The sequence below is a fragment of the Ambystoma mexicanum genome, chromosome 12 (assembly GCF_040938575.1).
Source record: "Ambystoma mexicanum isolate Mex_15411 chromosome 12, UKY_AmexF1_1, whole genome shotgun sequence".
NCBI classification, from domain to species: Eukaryota; Metazoa; Chordata; class Amphibia; order Caudata; family Ambystomatidae; genus Ambystoma; species Ambystoma mexicanum.
Genome location: NC_090936.1, coordinates 655,643,903 through 655,658,864, shown reverse-complemented (window position 1 = coordinate 655,658,864; position 14,962 = coordinate 655,643,903). Strand labels below are relative to the sequence as shown.

The 14,962-nt window shown below is 47.8% G+C and overlaps 1 protein-coding gene across 3 annotated transcripts in view; it reads right to left on the bottom strand.

Moving 5' to 3' along the window:
• PRKAR2B (protein kinase cAMP-dependent type II regulatory subunit beta) overlaps positions 1 to 9,479 on the bottom strand; it is a 1,073,797-nt gene extending 1,064,318 nt beyond the window's left edge. For 2 of the 3 annotated variants that reach the window (XM_069629133.1, XM_069629132.1), the window contains exon 1: positions 8,420 to 9,479. In XM_069629133.1, the coding sequence (XP_069485234.1) occupies positions 8,420 to 8,690 (271 nt within the window). In that variant the 5' untranslated portion in view covers positions 8,691 to 9,479. Of the gene's footprint in view, positions 1 to 1,142; positions 1,290 to 8,419 lie in introns of those variants that run through there. The other variant, XM_069629134.1, reaches the window with a different exon arrangement.
• Between the last annotated feature and the right edge of the window lie 5,483 nt (positions 9,480 to 14,962).

The following is a 14,962-nucleotide window of genomic DNA, read 5'->3' as shown; positions in this document are numbered from 1 at the left end:
CCTGGCTCTTCTATTTGAGACTCCCAACTGAGCCATTTAATTAGGAGAATACGATGCCTTCCGGGGCGGAGAAACAACAATCCTGCGGACCGTGCGGGGACGGCCTTATTTCTTTATGCAGGAGGGGCAGCGATCAGCAGCGGGGTGTATTTTGGTCCCCCGTGTGAGCGATGTGGAAGAGTATACACTTTGAGCAAGTCATTGGCTTGTGATATTAATTGCGCTGTCTCTACGCCTGTGCGCGGGGTGCCTCATGCAGCTGCTGGCAGGTGCGCATCCTGGGGGTCACCCGTGGATATTCCCTGTCAGGAGGCGCAACCCCCGTGGACAGAGACGTCACTGAGCGAAGCACACCATCGATCTGCTGAAGATACGTGTTTAAAGAAACGAGGCAATAAGTGTGCCCCGGAAGTGTGCAATGCCGTGCCATATTATTCCAGACATTCCAAAATGAGGTGACAGCCAGCACCCACAGAAACGTATGCTTATTGACACACTGGGCCCACCTAATGTACACATTGTTTTTCAATGGAACGGCTTCATCGTAAGACGCGTTTGTAAATCAAGCCCCTAGACACACCTTAGAGCTCAGAGGCACAACGCTGCACACACACTAGGCTCTCTCATTAGCTTGTGGGCCCGTTTCACACAATAAACGTATTGTAACCCTTTATAATCCATATTCCTTACGAATAAGAAGACTTGTGCGCTCTCCGGGGCCTTGATCTCCCGACCCTTCCAGGAACATGCTATTGCCGCGGCGCTTGTATGCCCCAAACACCCACAACCAGGACGTGGCAGCAACCGCCTGGCTGACACATGGCACATGGCGTCCACCCTCCAGCTTGGGGGTGGGGGGGTCACTATATGCACATTTTCACGCTTCCCATCACTAAACAAATTTGCTTTCAAACCGACCGAGCACTAATAGTTAACGAAAACGTATTTCATCTGACAAAAGTGAGCGATGCTCATATATATGAACTTTACTTCTTCCAACACCCCCTCGCCCCACAAGCGTTGTCCTATCGCACGGGGGTGGAGGGAAGGGAGGGCAGGGCAACGATGAGGGAGACATTCCCACAGGCGATGAAAGTTGACAGCGGCCTTTCCCCGGACACTAGCGGGACACACGCACTTACCGCTCTTCACATGGACAGGCTTATTGACACCGTAGGATCCAAAGGTGACAGCCATGTTCTGATCACACCCGTAGTTCGCCGCGCAGGTTCTCGCATCGCTAGCCAGCATTGGCGTTTACGCGGCACTTTCCTGGCTAGTGCCATCCTCAGTGATGACGGAGTCGCTTCCAGCGGCGATCAAAAGAGCCAGGCAAATTAGCAGCAGCCAATGGAAACCCGCGCGTCCTATTAATTACGCATCTCGGGCAGCTGTCAGCCTCGAAAGACAGCTTAAGGAATGTGGGTCACCCCGCTGCTGCTGCGCGACATCCCCAACTCAATTACGGCAACCTCGAATTGGTGCCTCACATTTCCAGCCCCCTACCATGCCTTTGCAAAACTATAATGAAACTGGAGGGTCAATTCCGCACATCCGTACAGTGCCCGTTATGCGCTTTGAGATTCGGTTATATGAGGAACACCTGCTGTAAATTGCATTGCAATTGCGCTGCGCAGCCAAAGGAACTTAGCAGATCGTCCGGCAAATTTGCAGTCCACGAACACCCCGCCAGGTCCACAGCCTTCTGGGCACTGGCTGAACTCGGGGTCTGATTGGACGAATTGATGCAGTTTAGATCGCCACGTGCCAAGAATTTCCGCAAGGTTTCATCTCATATAACCGAGGTTAAAACGTGGAAAATGCTATTTCTGCTGCATCTGTGCAGCGATAATGCACACGCATTTTTTTTTTTTTTTAAAAATAATCCGTTTATTGGAGATGTGTTAAGATTTGCGCATAGTGCAGACGCAAGAGCGAATATCAAGGTCTGCACATTTTGCAATAGACAGTTCCTGGGTATACTTTTAGGTCCCATTAGAGGCAGGTCAGAGTATCCAGTATTTTCCAGCTGGTGCACTCGATTGTAAATAATTGCAATTCTCATATACAACCCAATGTGCACAGAGGCCTGTGATGGGGGTAGGAGGGGGACTGGCTTTCTGGCGCTACTACGCGAGGATGCAAATCCGCTATCGTGCTGAAATTAGTATTTGAAGTTGCGGGTATGATTGAATGGAGCCTTGAATAAGCACAAGACTGGTGCGAAACATGCATCAGCTGAACTCTTGAGCAATAAGGCTAATCAATCAATGCATTTTTATTTGAAAAGTTGATAGATTCCCTTGATATCATATATATATATTTTTTTATCATATATTGCGCAGGCAATAGAAGCGCGCCACATTCTACACGACCTTCTTGAAGCAATTCGAGGCGTAATTCACACGGTTACGTCTACATCTACATCCAGGAGTAAGTGCTGTCACCTCCCCATTACGTGTTTTGAACTAATCAAAATGTAACCGAATGTCATTGATTAATTTTGGGGTAAAAAAGTTGAAACGCAGAGGACTGTCAAGTGGTAAAGACAAAATAGAATACTTGAAAGACGGTTAACTAGCATTGGAATTAATTGGTCTATGCTATAAGAAACAGTTTCACTGTTACTTCCTCAGTAATATTGATATGATATGATAGGTTATTTATAACACGCTTATGCTCCGTGTCGTCTTGCTTCCAAGGCGAGCATGTAACCCCTGAACTATCCTCCCAAATTGATTAGTAACTAGTGGCAATTAGGCCACCGAACTTCCACATATGAAGCGTGTTTATGTGACACATTGGTCATTAGCCGCCCAAACAAGGACGTCCCCACCTGTCTGGAGGGAGAGAAGGCTCTACACACCTGCACATAGGAAGACTGCACCCGTGATACGGTGAGCACTATCTGTGTTTCGTTTTTAATGAATAGGTGGGCGATAGGACAGATTCAGTTAGGAGGAACATATGATCATCTTTAACCATATGCTTCTGTAGTGCTTGTTGCATCGCTTGAAGATAACTTGTCCTTTAACCTGGATGATCAGGGAGAGTATATAGACAGAACCTACACTGTAAAGCCAATGCGTGATATAAAATGCCATACATGATGCAATACGGCAATGTGTTGTTCTCTATTGGTTATACAGTATGGATGGACAGTGAGATGGTGCTTTTCTGTATCATTTTGCGGCCTTCAGCATCTGCCAGAAGGAAGGTCAAGATGGTGTGAGTCCAGACCAGGAACCCTAAACTGCAGAAGCCACCAGTCTTGGCTAGCCCGTAGGCGCATGCCTTCCGCTGCCTCCTGCAGGAGTGAAATGAAGATTTGCTGAGCAGGTGCCACAGAAGCTCATGGGTACCATGCATCACCCAGTAAGCAGCAGCTAGTTCTGGGGAAGGGGGAGCGGGTATGCAGCCTGCAGCAACCCAACTCACGAGATGCAAACTATAGATTTCTATCCAAGATGGCCCATTATGCTTTAAGTCTATTACGTTCCAAACGTTTCATAGAGCACCTTATATTGATTTCCAAAAGATACGCGGTTAAAGTCACATAGGAATGTTTATATGGCACCAGTTGATTTTGCAATTAAAAATATCCTCTGGGAACAGTTGATTTCAAGCTACCCAGGCTCTTAAGCTAGAAGCAGGGGCTCCCATCTCCCAGCAAGTGCAAACCCTGGCCTGCCTTCACTTCGTACCTGATGATGTTGGGTCTCATGAGGAACCCATGAATTATCTGCTCATTTCTGGAGAAATTGGTGCAGATGTTGTCTCCCATCGCGGATAGTGACTGGCTGCTCTTGCATACATTGCAAGCACCAAGACAACTGGGTTACAAGCGGCCTGGACATGCATCCTAGTGGGCTAGTGAATATTTCCACTTCTGGTTCCGGATCAATGGGACCTTCTGCCTTTGACAACAAGAAGCTGACAGAATCTGCTGACCTGTAGGACAATGCTCAAAGTCCTGTCTGCCAAAGACGCAACCCCCACCACAACCCGCTTAAGGACAAAGTAATTACTGTTCATACTACGGCTCAAAAACAACTACATAAAATGAAGAAGAACACATCATCTTACGCAGATAAATGTTAAGAATGAAACAGGGGAGAGCTCATACACACCAGCTGACACTTAGAAGAGTACCCAGCCAATCTGCCTAGCAATTCTGCTGCTCCTTGGGTCTTATCTCCATTCTACGTGCTTCTATCGAAGCTTTGTTCCACGAATACTCCATTCATCGAATCCCGCCCATCGAATCCCTCTCCCGTGGCCCCACCCACCAAATCCTTGTGGTCGATCCCCCCCTTCCCTGCTATCCTTTCTAATGGGGGGGTTCACACATCATACCCCCTACTGCCACTCCACTCCTTTTGTCCAGAGAATGGGGGATGCCATCCACCTCGTCCGTCCCGATGCCCCCTGACTCCACTCCCCCAGCACACATGCCTCAAAACCCAACTGACGCATCCCACCCCACATGCTGCCAACCCCACTCCCCCACCTAACCCCCATGATCTCCTTACATGCATTTCCTCACCGCACTGCACTACACTTCCTGGTTCCCCGCAGCAAACACTGAATAGAGTTCCTTACACTGACCCTTTGTTCGCTCTGCTAGTCAGTGGATGGCTCATGGATTTGGGGACCTTTATTCGACGAAGGTGGATTTGATTAATCCATTTTAGCCAAATGTGGGTAAAATTCAGATTAGGGACTGAAATAGCTGGAAGCTATTTCGATTCTGCTTGTAGTCTAGAAGAGTCTTGTTAGCTTGGCACCAACAGCCTACAGGAGCTACTTGCAACTCCCTAGGCTAACTGGTACCACAGAAAGATAGCTATCTGTCATATTATCTCCTTTTTTGGGCATGTGCATAAAGGAGAATTTGGACACATCTGGAAGATGGTCAAATCACAATGGTCTAAATATACTGGATACACAGTTATAGTTTAAACCACATGTGGAAGTTAAGAGTTGCAGGACACTATGTAGTAGCTCCTCATTCCTCGGAGGTAGCTCCTGCTTACAAGGCGGTGCCTGATACCTAGGATCACCTGTTTGGGATCAGGTCAGATTCCTAAGAGCAGTTGCTTCAAGATAAACAGATCTTTATTTCAATCAATGAAGATCTGCAGAGGGTAGACCAGCAATTCCCAACAGAATGCCCACAAATCTTTTGTGGCCCATTCACCTCAGTCACATCTGTCCATGTGATTTCAAGGCAGGGATGATGACGTTATCATCGTGTATCATTCTGCTGTATCACCTCTAAAATCATGACTTGTCTCCTCAGGTGGGCCAGGGCTAACTGAGGAGCATAGAGAGGCAAAGGCCACCTTTCAATAGAGAGGGGGTGAAAAGTAATCAGTATTTTCCAAACCTGTAGTAAGGGCTTGCAAACATGGTGGGATGATCTTAATCATTGGCACAGTAAACATGTAACTTTTTCACCAGATTTGAGACTGAAGAGTAAAGGTGGACACCCACTCCCTGGTCCTGGCTTTCTTGACATTTAGGGGGCCACATGGGCCTAGTCTCCAAGAGCTGACTGCACAGGGGCCAGGAGATGACCTGAGCTGCCACATCCTTGCAAGCAGGCTGCTATGAACAGCCTCCAGCCCTCCTGAACACATTCCCTCTAATGAAACAGCTGTTTTGGGCATGGTAGGATCCTCTGTGTTTCAGTGCTCTCCCTATGTGCATGCGAATGCTCTCGGATTAGAAGAGGGGAACGGTGTCTTTGTAAACATCTCCCATCAGCAGACCAGTCCCCTCAGCCCCAACACCCCTCTTGAAGCAAGCCATGGAACACAATGGAAGAGCTGAGTTGGGTAACCCCTAGCAAGGGTCTTACAGAACTTGTGCAGGACGGGTACCCTGGCATCGGGCCACATGAACGCACTTTGAGAAACAGTCCCTGCAAGGAGCAGTAGCACTCGGAGATGCGGGCATGTGCATTGTAAAACACATGAACATTGAGAGGGACAGCTTTTGGAGATTGTACAGATCAGCGCCATTATGAGGGACTCGATACAGGAAGGGACGGGCTGGAGCTGGGCACTGGAAAGCACCAGTGCACTACGAGGCTGACACTTATACTAGGCAGAGACGTTTTTATGGGAGGGCAAAAAGGGCACTTGCCCCGGGCCCCCACCTTGGATGGGGCCCCACAAGGCTGCATGATCTTAAGAAGTAAGATTCCATTGTTCATTAGACTTAAATAGCACACGTCAGGATATTTTATGGAGTGCTGCTGAGCCGCTAAACCTATTGCCTGTCTCTTTTGACAAGTACATTCTGCCTTGATCAATTCATCATGTAATGCTTTCTGGGTTCACTGTGGTGCACATAGTTTGTGTGTTCCTTACAGCACAATTCCTGTAGAATTCTATCCTACCTGTGAGAATTATGTTGATCACGTGCAATAGCAAAAGTTGAAATGCATATTGCTAAATTTAGTGCCACAATGGCTCAGAAGTTAGCTTAGTGTGTTAAGCACTCATTGCAGACATATGTGTTCATATGCAAGATTAGAATTGCACATTCCAGCAACGCTGACTGAGCCTTTCCTATGTCTGAAGTTTATAAACCTGCCTGCATATGTACTTGGTTTTGCCCACAACAGGTGCTATTATCAGCAATGTACCTTCATCAGATAGGGGTTGCTATAAAAACTAACCTCTCATCCCGTATGTTGAAAGTCTAGAAATGGGTTTGTTCAGATGGGTGTAGTAAAACCGAGCAGTCACATCCAAAGATGAGCATAAACTGTTAGTCCAAGAGGTGAATAAGTGTCCAAATACAAGACTGTGGAACCAAAGCATTCATGCTTGTATCCTGGCTTTGTCAGCAGATGATACAATGATCCTGGTCAAATCATCTAATATCTCTGACATTACTGTGCTGTCTTCTGTGAGGTGGTGGCATTGTTTCGCCCATTACTTGATCTTTCTTCTTATGTAGGGCATTTGAGTGGAAGGGTGGCAGACATAAGAGAGTGGACCAGATATTGCAGGCCTGCGTATGCATATTTTAAGACCTGCTCATTTGACAAAAAAAGGTATGCTTTTTTGTACAAGTAAAAGGTAATTTTAAATATTTAAAGCTTTAAAATACAAAAGACAAACCAAGATTAAATCTATAAAATCACGATTGGTATGCTGGTACTTATATACTTCCTTTGTGATGGAGGAAATGAAGCTACAATCATTCCCATTTTGCGTAACACCCTTCTATAATATTTTGTTTTTAAAAATTGTCATCTTTGGTAATGTTTAGTGTACTTTCCAAGTCAGTTTCATAAAACGAGATTATTTTAGTTCATGGTAAGAACTGGAAAAGAAAGTGCTCAAATACAGAAATTACAGTGTTGGCACACATCCCAGCTTCACCCCTTGTGTGATCCTGTGCATCTCATTTAATCTTGTATTTTCCTAACCTCTAAAAATTGCTAGTGCCTAAACCTTCCAAAATTGTCAGCCCTTCAGAGTGATTTCCTTCTCAAAAAAGCCTCACTCATGGTTTCAGTGGCTATAATGTTGCTTCCACTGTAAAAATGAGCCTTGATATATGGCACGCCATGGGCACTTGCTCCTTTGATCTCTAATGGCAACATTATTTTGGAAACCATGTTCTACTTCTAATCTCTGTATGGATGTAGAAAGCTTCCTGGTAGTTTCTAATCTGCATCCACTGCCCATGCAATGCTATGTGTAGCTTTCTTCTTACTTCCAATTGGTCTCCTCTATCCATGCTTGAGCACTTTTGCATTCTGTGAGGCAGCTTACATGAGTGCTCTGTCTATTATATGTTTCATGTGCCTTTTACATAGGTCCTGCATTCAAACTAAAGACTCCATACCTTCCAGGATGCTATTGAAAAAAGTCCCCTGTATCTATACTAGAACAGAAGTAATCTCTTCCTGGACGGCTAATGTTGCCCTTCAAATGCTACTTGTTCATCACTCTTATAAGAGCAAGAATGAGGGTAAGTGGACTTAAACGGAGTAAACATGCTTATTTTTAATGCTGTGAGGCAGCATATCAACCTATGGGTTGGGCTCAGTATGTGGGGGTGGAGGGGCATAGTGGGACCAGGCATTTTCTTGATCACTTAATTCCTTTGGTTTGGTGGGGAGGAGTGGGGGGCAATGATGTCCGTGCCCAGGGTCCCAAAAGTGCTTAAGATGGCCCTGATGCTAGAGAGCACGATGGAAGGGGGGAATGAGGCACAAGCATGAGGCACTGTGGCAGGTAAAGGTCACTGCGTGCAGTAACAGGACAGGTGCGTGAGGTACAGGGAACATGCTTGCTACAGGAGAAACTGGTTGGCGCATTTAACTTTTCAGGAGACGTTCGCGGTGATATACAGTGGCAGCAATCAGTGCAGAGACAGTACAGCAGGTGCTTACCGACGAACTCCTCTTCGTCATCGTCGTCCTCCTCTTCGCCATTCTCGGAGTCGGTCTGCATGGGCTCCTCGGGGGCAAAGTTGACGCCCCGGGGATGCCCTCGGCGCTCATAGCCGGGGCCCCCGCGGGCGGCCTTGCCCCGCTCCCTCTCCCTCAGGTCGGTGAAGTACTGCAGGGCGAACTCCAGCAGGTCGGCGGGCTGCGAGCGCAGCACCTCCACAGTGAAGCTCTGCAGCAGCTCCGTCAGCCCCGCCGGGATCTCTATACTCATCCCGGAGGCGGCGGCGAGGGCCCCGGGAAGCTGGGCACGAGCACCCGGGGAGAGCACCACCCCGGGGCGCCGCACACCCAGGGAGTGCCCCCAAGGGCCCGAGCTCAAGGGAGCGCCGCTAGCCCGAGGGGAACACGCGCACGCTGGGCACTGCACACACCCGAGGGTGTAGTGCACCCAAAGGGCACGTCTTGGAAGGCGCGTACCCAGGAGCAATGTCCACCTGTGAGGGTGAGGGACACGCACTCACAGGCCCTGCACCCTAAGAGGCATTGCACGCACAAATTCAGTGGCAGTGGGCAGCCGGGAACTGCACGCCCAAATGCAGAGGCACTGCACACTCAGGGGAAGTGTAAACCAAGTGTCACTGTAAACCGGCAGTCACTGCAGTGCACATTACGGGAACCCCCTTTGCATTCAAAGCGCCCGCGCACGGGCTGCAGCTGCATTGAGGGCGTGCCTGCGCTACACCAGCAGAGCGGGAGCCCCATAGGGCCGCAGCGGCACGGTGCGCGCGGAGTGACTCGCTGCTATGGGCGGGGGAGGGGCCGTCTGCGTCTCAGCTGTGCCCCCGGTCCCGCAGCCCCCGCGCCAGGCGCCGCTCCGTGGGTGCAGATGTCACGCCGCGCTCCGCCGCCGCTCCTCCGTCACTTGGCGCTGCTCCTCAGCCACAGGAGGCCGCCGCAGCACGCATGTGACCCTGCAACCATGGCAACCGCCCATCCAGGGGATTGCGTCGGCAGGCACCGGGAGGAAGAGCCGCTGCTGTCTGGAGCGGCAGCTGTGGAGCTGCATGACAGCGCCTCCGTGCGCGCAGTCTATCTTCTATGTCCACGTACGGGAGATACCAAGCGCATCTCCGCCGTGTAACTCTGCGCACGGAAGAGGAAGCAGCCAGCCGCACCGAGCAATGGCAGCCTAAAAGCCGCGCGGGCACCGCGCTGGTCCTACCCCAGGCATCACTTCCCAAATGCCTCTTCATGTAGGCTTTAAAGTACGTGCTCACAGAGGACTCATTTTAGCCAATACGTTAAGGGGCATGGGAGCTCATTTAAGCCTTAGGCTGTGGGGGAATTGGGAAAGCGGAGAGGTGTTTATGGAGAGACAATTTGGGAATAGATGTATAAAGAAGTGCTAGTTTTCAGTGATGATGCTTACTGCTGCAAAGTGTATGGCACCCATAATTAAATCATAGCATGCCACTAAAAGGCAGTATGCACACATACGTCCGTACTATGAGGGCAAGTGGTTTGTTTCTTACATTGGATGGAACGGGAGAAAAATATTGCAGGGTGAAAATGGAAACAACTCGAGCACTGGCAATGGCAACAGTTTGCGCTTTTGGCAGGCACGGGAAAGGCACTTGGGGACTGCCATAGTGAAATTAACTGGCCATTGATGGTAGCAGCTGGAAAAAATGTGAGTACCTGAACATCCACTAGCAGTGTCTAGCGAATGCCTAACACGTGTACACAAGCCAAAACTGTTCGTATGGCCAATGCTTGTTTTTAACATGACTTCAGTGAAGGACATGCATAGTACTTTTAAATAGAGTGGCCGAAGGCAGACCTGGTTACAACATTGTTATTACACCAGTAGCAGGGTTTCAGCCCCAATTAAGTCATTGGCCCTCATTGCAAATTTGGCAGTCCTGGAAAAAAGTGGCGGTTACTGCCACATGTCTCACACCGCCAAACTACAAGTTTGCCGGTCGAGGTTGACTGAACTACCTCCAGGCAGGAGCTGGAGGTAAATGAGGCCCCCACCGGAAAAATACAGCCGTTATTACCGGCACCCCTCCACAAATAGGCATTTCCATTTCAGGAGATCAATTATTTATTACCACCAGGAAATAACCCACCCTTTAAACGTACAAAGATTGGCTTAATCTCTTCTGCAGCATACAGTCCTAGCAGAGATGTTCGTATCCTGACAAGCTGTTCGAGTGGTTTAAGGGGGACGTCTCTCGACTGTTATCCTGAAGACCTGTGTTCAAATCCTAGCTTTGTCAAGTGAAAAAGGTTTAAGCCCCTGAATGGCACAAATGATTTTATGAGGTCTGGGAAAATCCGTCCCAATGACCAGTGCTGCATGGTGGATGCCCATTACATTTGAACTCCCTTTTAGAAAGTTCCCCTTTGTGCAATTTTCATCATTTGCGCCACAAAGTGTAAAAAATGAGTCAAAAACACACAACATCGCATTATGTAGTGTACATAGAGTAAATGCTGCAGGCCATTTACGCATGGCAGACACCATTTACAAATTCAATGGATTTCTATGAAAACTTTTTGCAGGTGTAAAACTCAGGCTGACTTCATATGAATCCATTGGTTTTACGCCAGCAGTAAAATACAAAGCTGGTGTCAAACTGGTTTTCAGGGGCGGGAGAGGGGTGGAAACCGTACTTCTGTTGCATGCACTCCACCTCAAAAACCTTGAAAATACCTACAGCATAATAAAGGGTGTTAAAACGGACATAACGGAATTACTCCGGTCGTCCGTGTAAAGGTATTACGCCAACATTCCACAGCTTTTTTTTAATGCTCCAACGACTTTAAGAATGCCCCCATCCCACCTGCAAACATGTTGAAAATACCATTCAGTTTAAAAAAAAGGTGTTAAACCTGATGGAGAATCGGTCGATGAGGTAAGGGTTTGGTGTGTGCATCGATTCTACATTGTTAGGCAGGCCAGGAGGATTACTAACAGTACAGCTGGAGCCCGGGGGCCTCATTTTGTGTCTCCCCCACCCCCACCCGCCAACCCCTAGGAGCAACACAAAAAGGTGCTAAACATAGGTGTAAAAGTGTTACGCCTGTCATAATTCCTTTTTCTAAAGCTCCAAGGGATTTCATTGTTTTTGTGCCAAACAGGAGACACGTAAAGAGGAATGGATCTACGTTCTCATAAATGGATTTCTGCTCCATCAATGAAGGAGTTTGGTTTCGCGCCAGCGTAGCATTTTCAAAACCACAGATTCCAATGGAATCTACCTGTTTTTGGCACCTATGAAGAGGACGCAATATCGATAGAATATTTTTTTGAATTACCCCTACAAGTATTAATTACGGGAGGCGTTTGCAACTTTTGGACTATTAAGTGCAAAGAAAAATGTTGCAGCTTGTTTTTGCCGAGTTTAGCACTTTGTTTTACTCTTTCTGGTGACAATGATAAAAATTGCGCAGAGGGGGGCGAATTGCATGAAAATGCAAATGTAGGTGGTGGATTTTATACTTTTTTTTTTTGTAGAACAGCGTTCCGTAGGGTAACTGCTGCAGAGCATTCGCCACTCACAATCCATATGGAAAATTCAATTGAGCGAAAACACATTTTTATGGCAAGAGGAGTAAAGACACATCAAAATGGTGTGATGTCAGCGTTGGCTGCAGTGATTTCTGGAGGTCTGCTTAACCAGTAGCTTAGACCCCACCACAGTCAGAGAAGAGGCATAATTGTAGAAATAATAATAATAATACATTTCATATTTTATCAACTCACAAAAATCTAGACGTCGGCGGGTTAATTTCATTGGAAGGACAAAATGCTGAGTCTGCCCTGCAGGCATTCGCACCTGTCCATGGGCGTAATTTTAGGTGGGGGGCAGGGGTGTTTGTCTCCCCCCACCTTTTATGGCACACCATTTTGTCCCCATTCATTTGGCTGGGGCACCTTTTCGCCAGATGTCATGTCCCTCCCAACATTTTCAGCAAAGTTACTCCACTGGACCTCTCACTGCCAGCAGTAAGTTGAAGCAAGGGCTTCAGGTGCTTCGGGCTGCATTAGTCTAGTTACTCCACGCATTCTATTTCAGTTGTACGTTAATAGTTTACATTTTTTCGTCTTAGCTATTAGGTGGCGTCGCAAGCCAAAAGTATAGGCATAGGAAGTGAAGAGGCGCTAGAGATGGGGCGTGAGGAGGGACAAACAGCCTCTAGGTGTTTTACATGTTTTACCCATACATGGCCATGCTAGACGCAGTGGCCAGTCCTACCTGTTAACTGCCATTCCCCACCAACGTCTCCATACCCCACCGGGATCTCTTTGAGCTTGCTCTGTGCTATTAAGGTGATGCCCTTGTTATTTCAAAGCAGTATTCTGAATGGTAATTACTTAATTTCAGTTGTAGACAAGCTTTTTATGTAAGCAAAATGTCTTAACGAAGTGTGAATTCAGGCACTTGACATAAGCAGTATGTGTGCCCATGCATCTGTTCCTTGCACTGAGTTCCTTTTAAAAACAAGCATTGCCAAAGCTAACAGTTTTGCCTCTAGTACATGCATTATGTAGCATTTGCTAGCCACTTCCATCATATGCACAGGTATTCAAACCCTTTGCCAGTTTTCAGCAATGTATGGCTAGGTACCATTATGGCAGTGCGTGGCAAATGCCTATCCCATTCCTTCACACAAGCCAACACTATTGACTTTGGTAGTACTTGTTTTACAGAGGGGCGTGAATCAGAATTGCTCATTCTTTACATTGTCAGAGCACCTGCATTGTAAGAATATTCAATCTTGCTCATTTCTTTAGAGGCCCTCACACCCAGGATAAGCTCGTCCACCTTCTTACAATCGCTGTTCATCGTTAATTCCTGCCTCAGTGGCACTCATTTTGTGGCCTCGGAGGAGGGAATGTCTCTGGGGCTGATTTTGAGCTGTTGAGAAATGTAGAGTGGGAAGCAAACATGATCCCTACCAATATCCAGCACCCCAATCTGAGGTGGATGGAAGAGGTGGTGGGGGGCAGTTGTGCTTTGCACGCTGCACTGAGGAGGGAATCCTTCATTGTGGGGGCATCCATCAATGCAGCATCGTGCTCCTACACCACGCGACGAATCGCATCTTTTCTGATTAGCGGAAAGTGCCATTGAGTCTCGGGAAATCCGAAAAGTGCCACAGGGAGTTTTCCACTTCACAAACAATGCATGCCGATGGGAGCATGCCGGCCTCCATGCACGACTCCAGTTTAACACAATGTGTGGGTACATTAGTGGCATAGGAAAGAAGTTGTACATTGACAGGTTATTGCTTGACGGCCGCCCTGCCCCATTATTGGATGTTTGCCCCTTCTGTGAACGCGGTACCACCCTTGCATGTAGATCGCCCAGATACGTCCCCATGCTCAAGATCATAAGTTGTGAAGGACGGCATCAAGCGAAGATTTGTGCAACGTCACAACGTTACAAACACCTAGAAGGGTGCCACACTTTTGCGAGGAAATACACTGATGTCGAAAGTGTCCAAGTCAACATGCATTGGTCACTAGGGCCGTTGCTATAATGTCAGGTAAGAAAGGCGATCCTTTAGAAAAGCATACTATGGTGTAAATAAGACAAGTGTTGTTGTGACACAATAGGGCACTTTCAATTTGCATATACATCAGATATGGTCTCTGAAATTGTTCTAGCAGGACTTGAAATCTAGGCTGAATAAAGCAAATATCTCTGAAGCAGGTGCATTAACCCTCAGAGCTGTTTTCCCAGTGTATGCCCACCTTTAAAAGCCTGAGCCAAGAAAAAGGAAGCTTTTTGGATTGGTTTGGGAGGTGGGATCAACTTTGTGGCCTTATCCCAGCCCAGGACGCCCTGAAAGGAAATCAGGGCTTTCCAACACATTTAGGTCTCTCCCCCTCCTCCTCACCCAATAATGGCGGCACTAGATGGGAAGTTCTCTTGGCTGAATTCTCATCCTCGAGGTGCATCATTAATGTATATCACAATGGCACTGTCACGGCTCAGGGTCCTCAGCCCAATCTCCTCCCCTTTGACCAATGCCTGCCATCTCTCATCAACTTCCTTCCCACTCCTGCTATCCCTCCTTCCTCTCTCTCCGCACCACCTTCACCTCCTCTGACGGCATAGCAGCCCCCTGCACCCCTCCTCAGAAAACCTGTAAGAGTGTTGGTCAGCTTCACTTAGCCATACTTAATGCTTAACACTCCTCCGACATCTGCCTTCTCTCTGAACACCTTGATCTCAAAGTCCTCACTCTCAATGAGATGTGGTTCAATTCCAGCTCAGTCATTGCTTTTGACTCCCTTCTCCCTGGCAGCTACAAGACCATCTCAAAGCCTCATCCAAACCGCACGGAAGGTGGAGTAGACTTGATCTCCCCTGAGTGGGTCCCTATTTCCCTCATAGCCACCAATCCCTATTCAACCTTTGAAAGCCTAGTCTGCAAACTTGGCATCTCGCCCACCTCCTCTTTGACCATTGCCACTATCTACAGGCCCCCGGGCCCTGTCTCCTCTTTTCTTTCAGAATGGGCCAA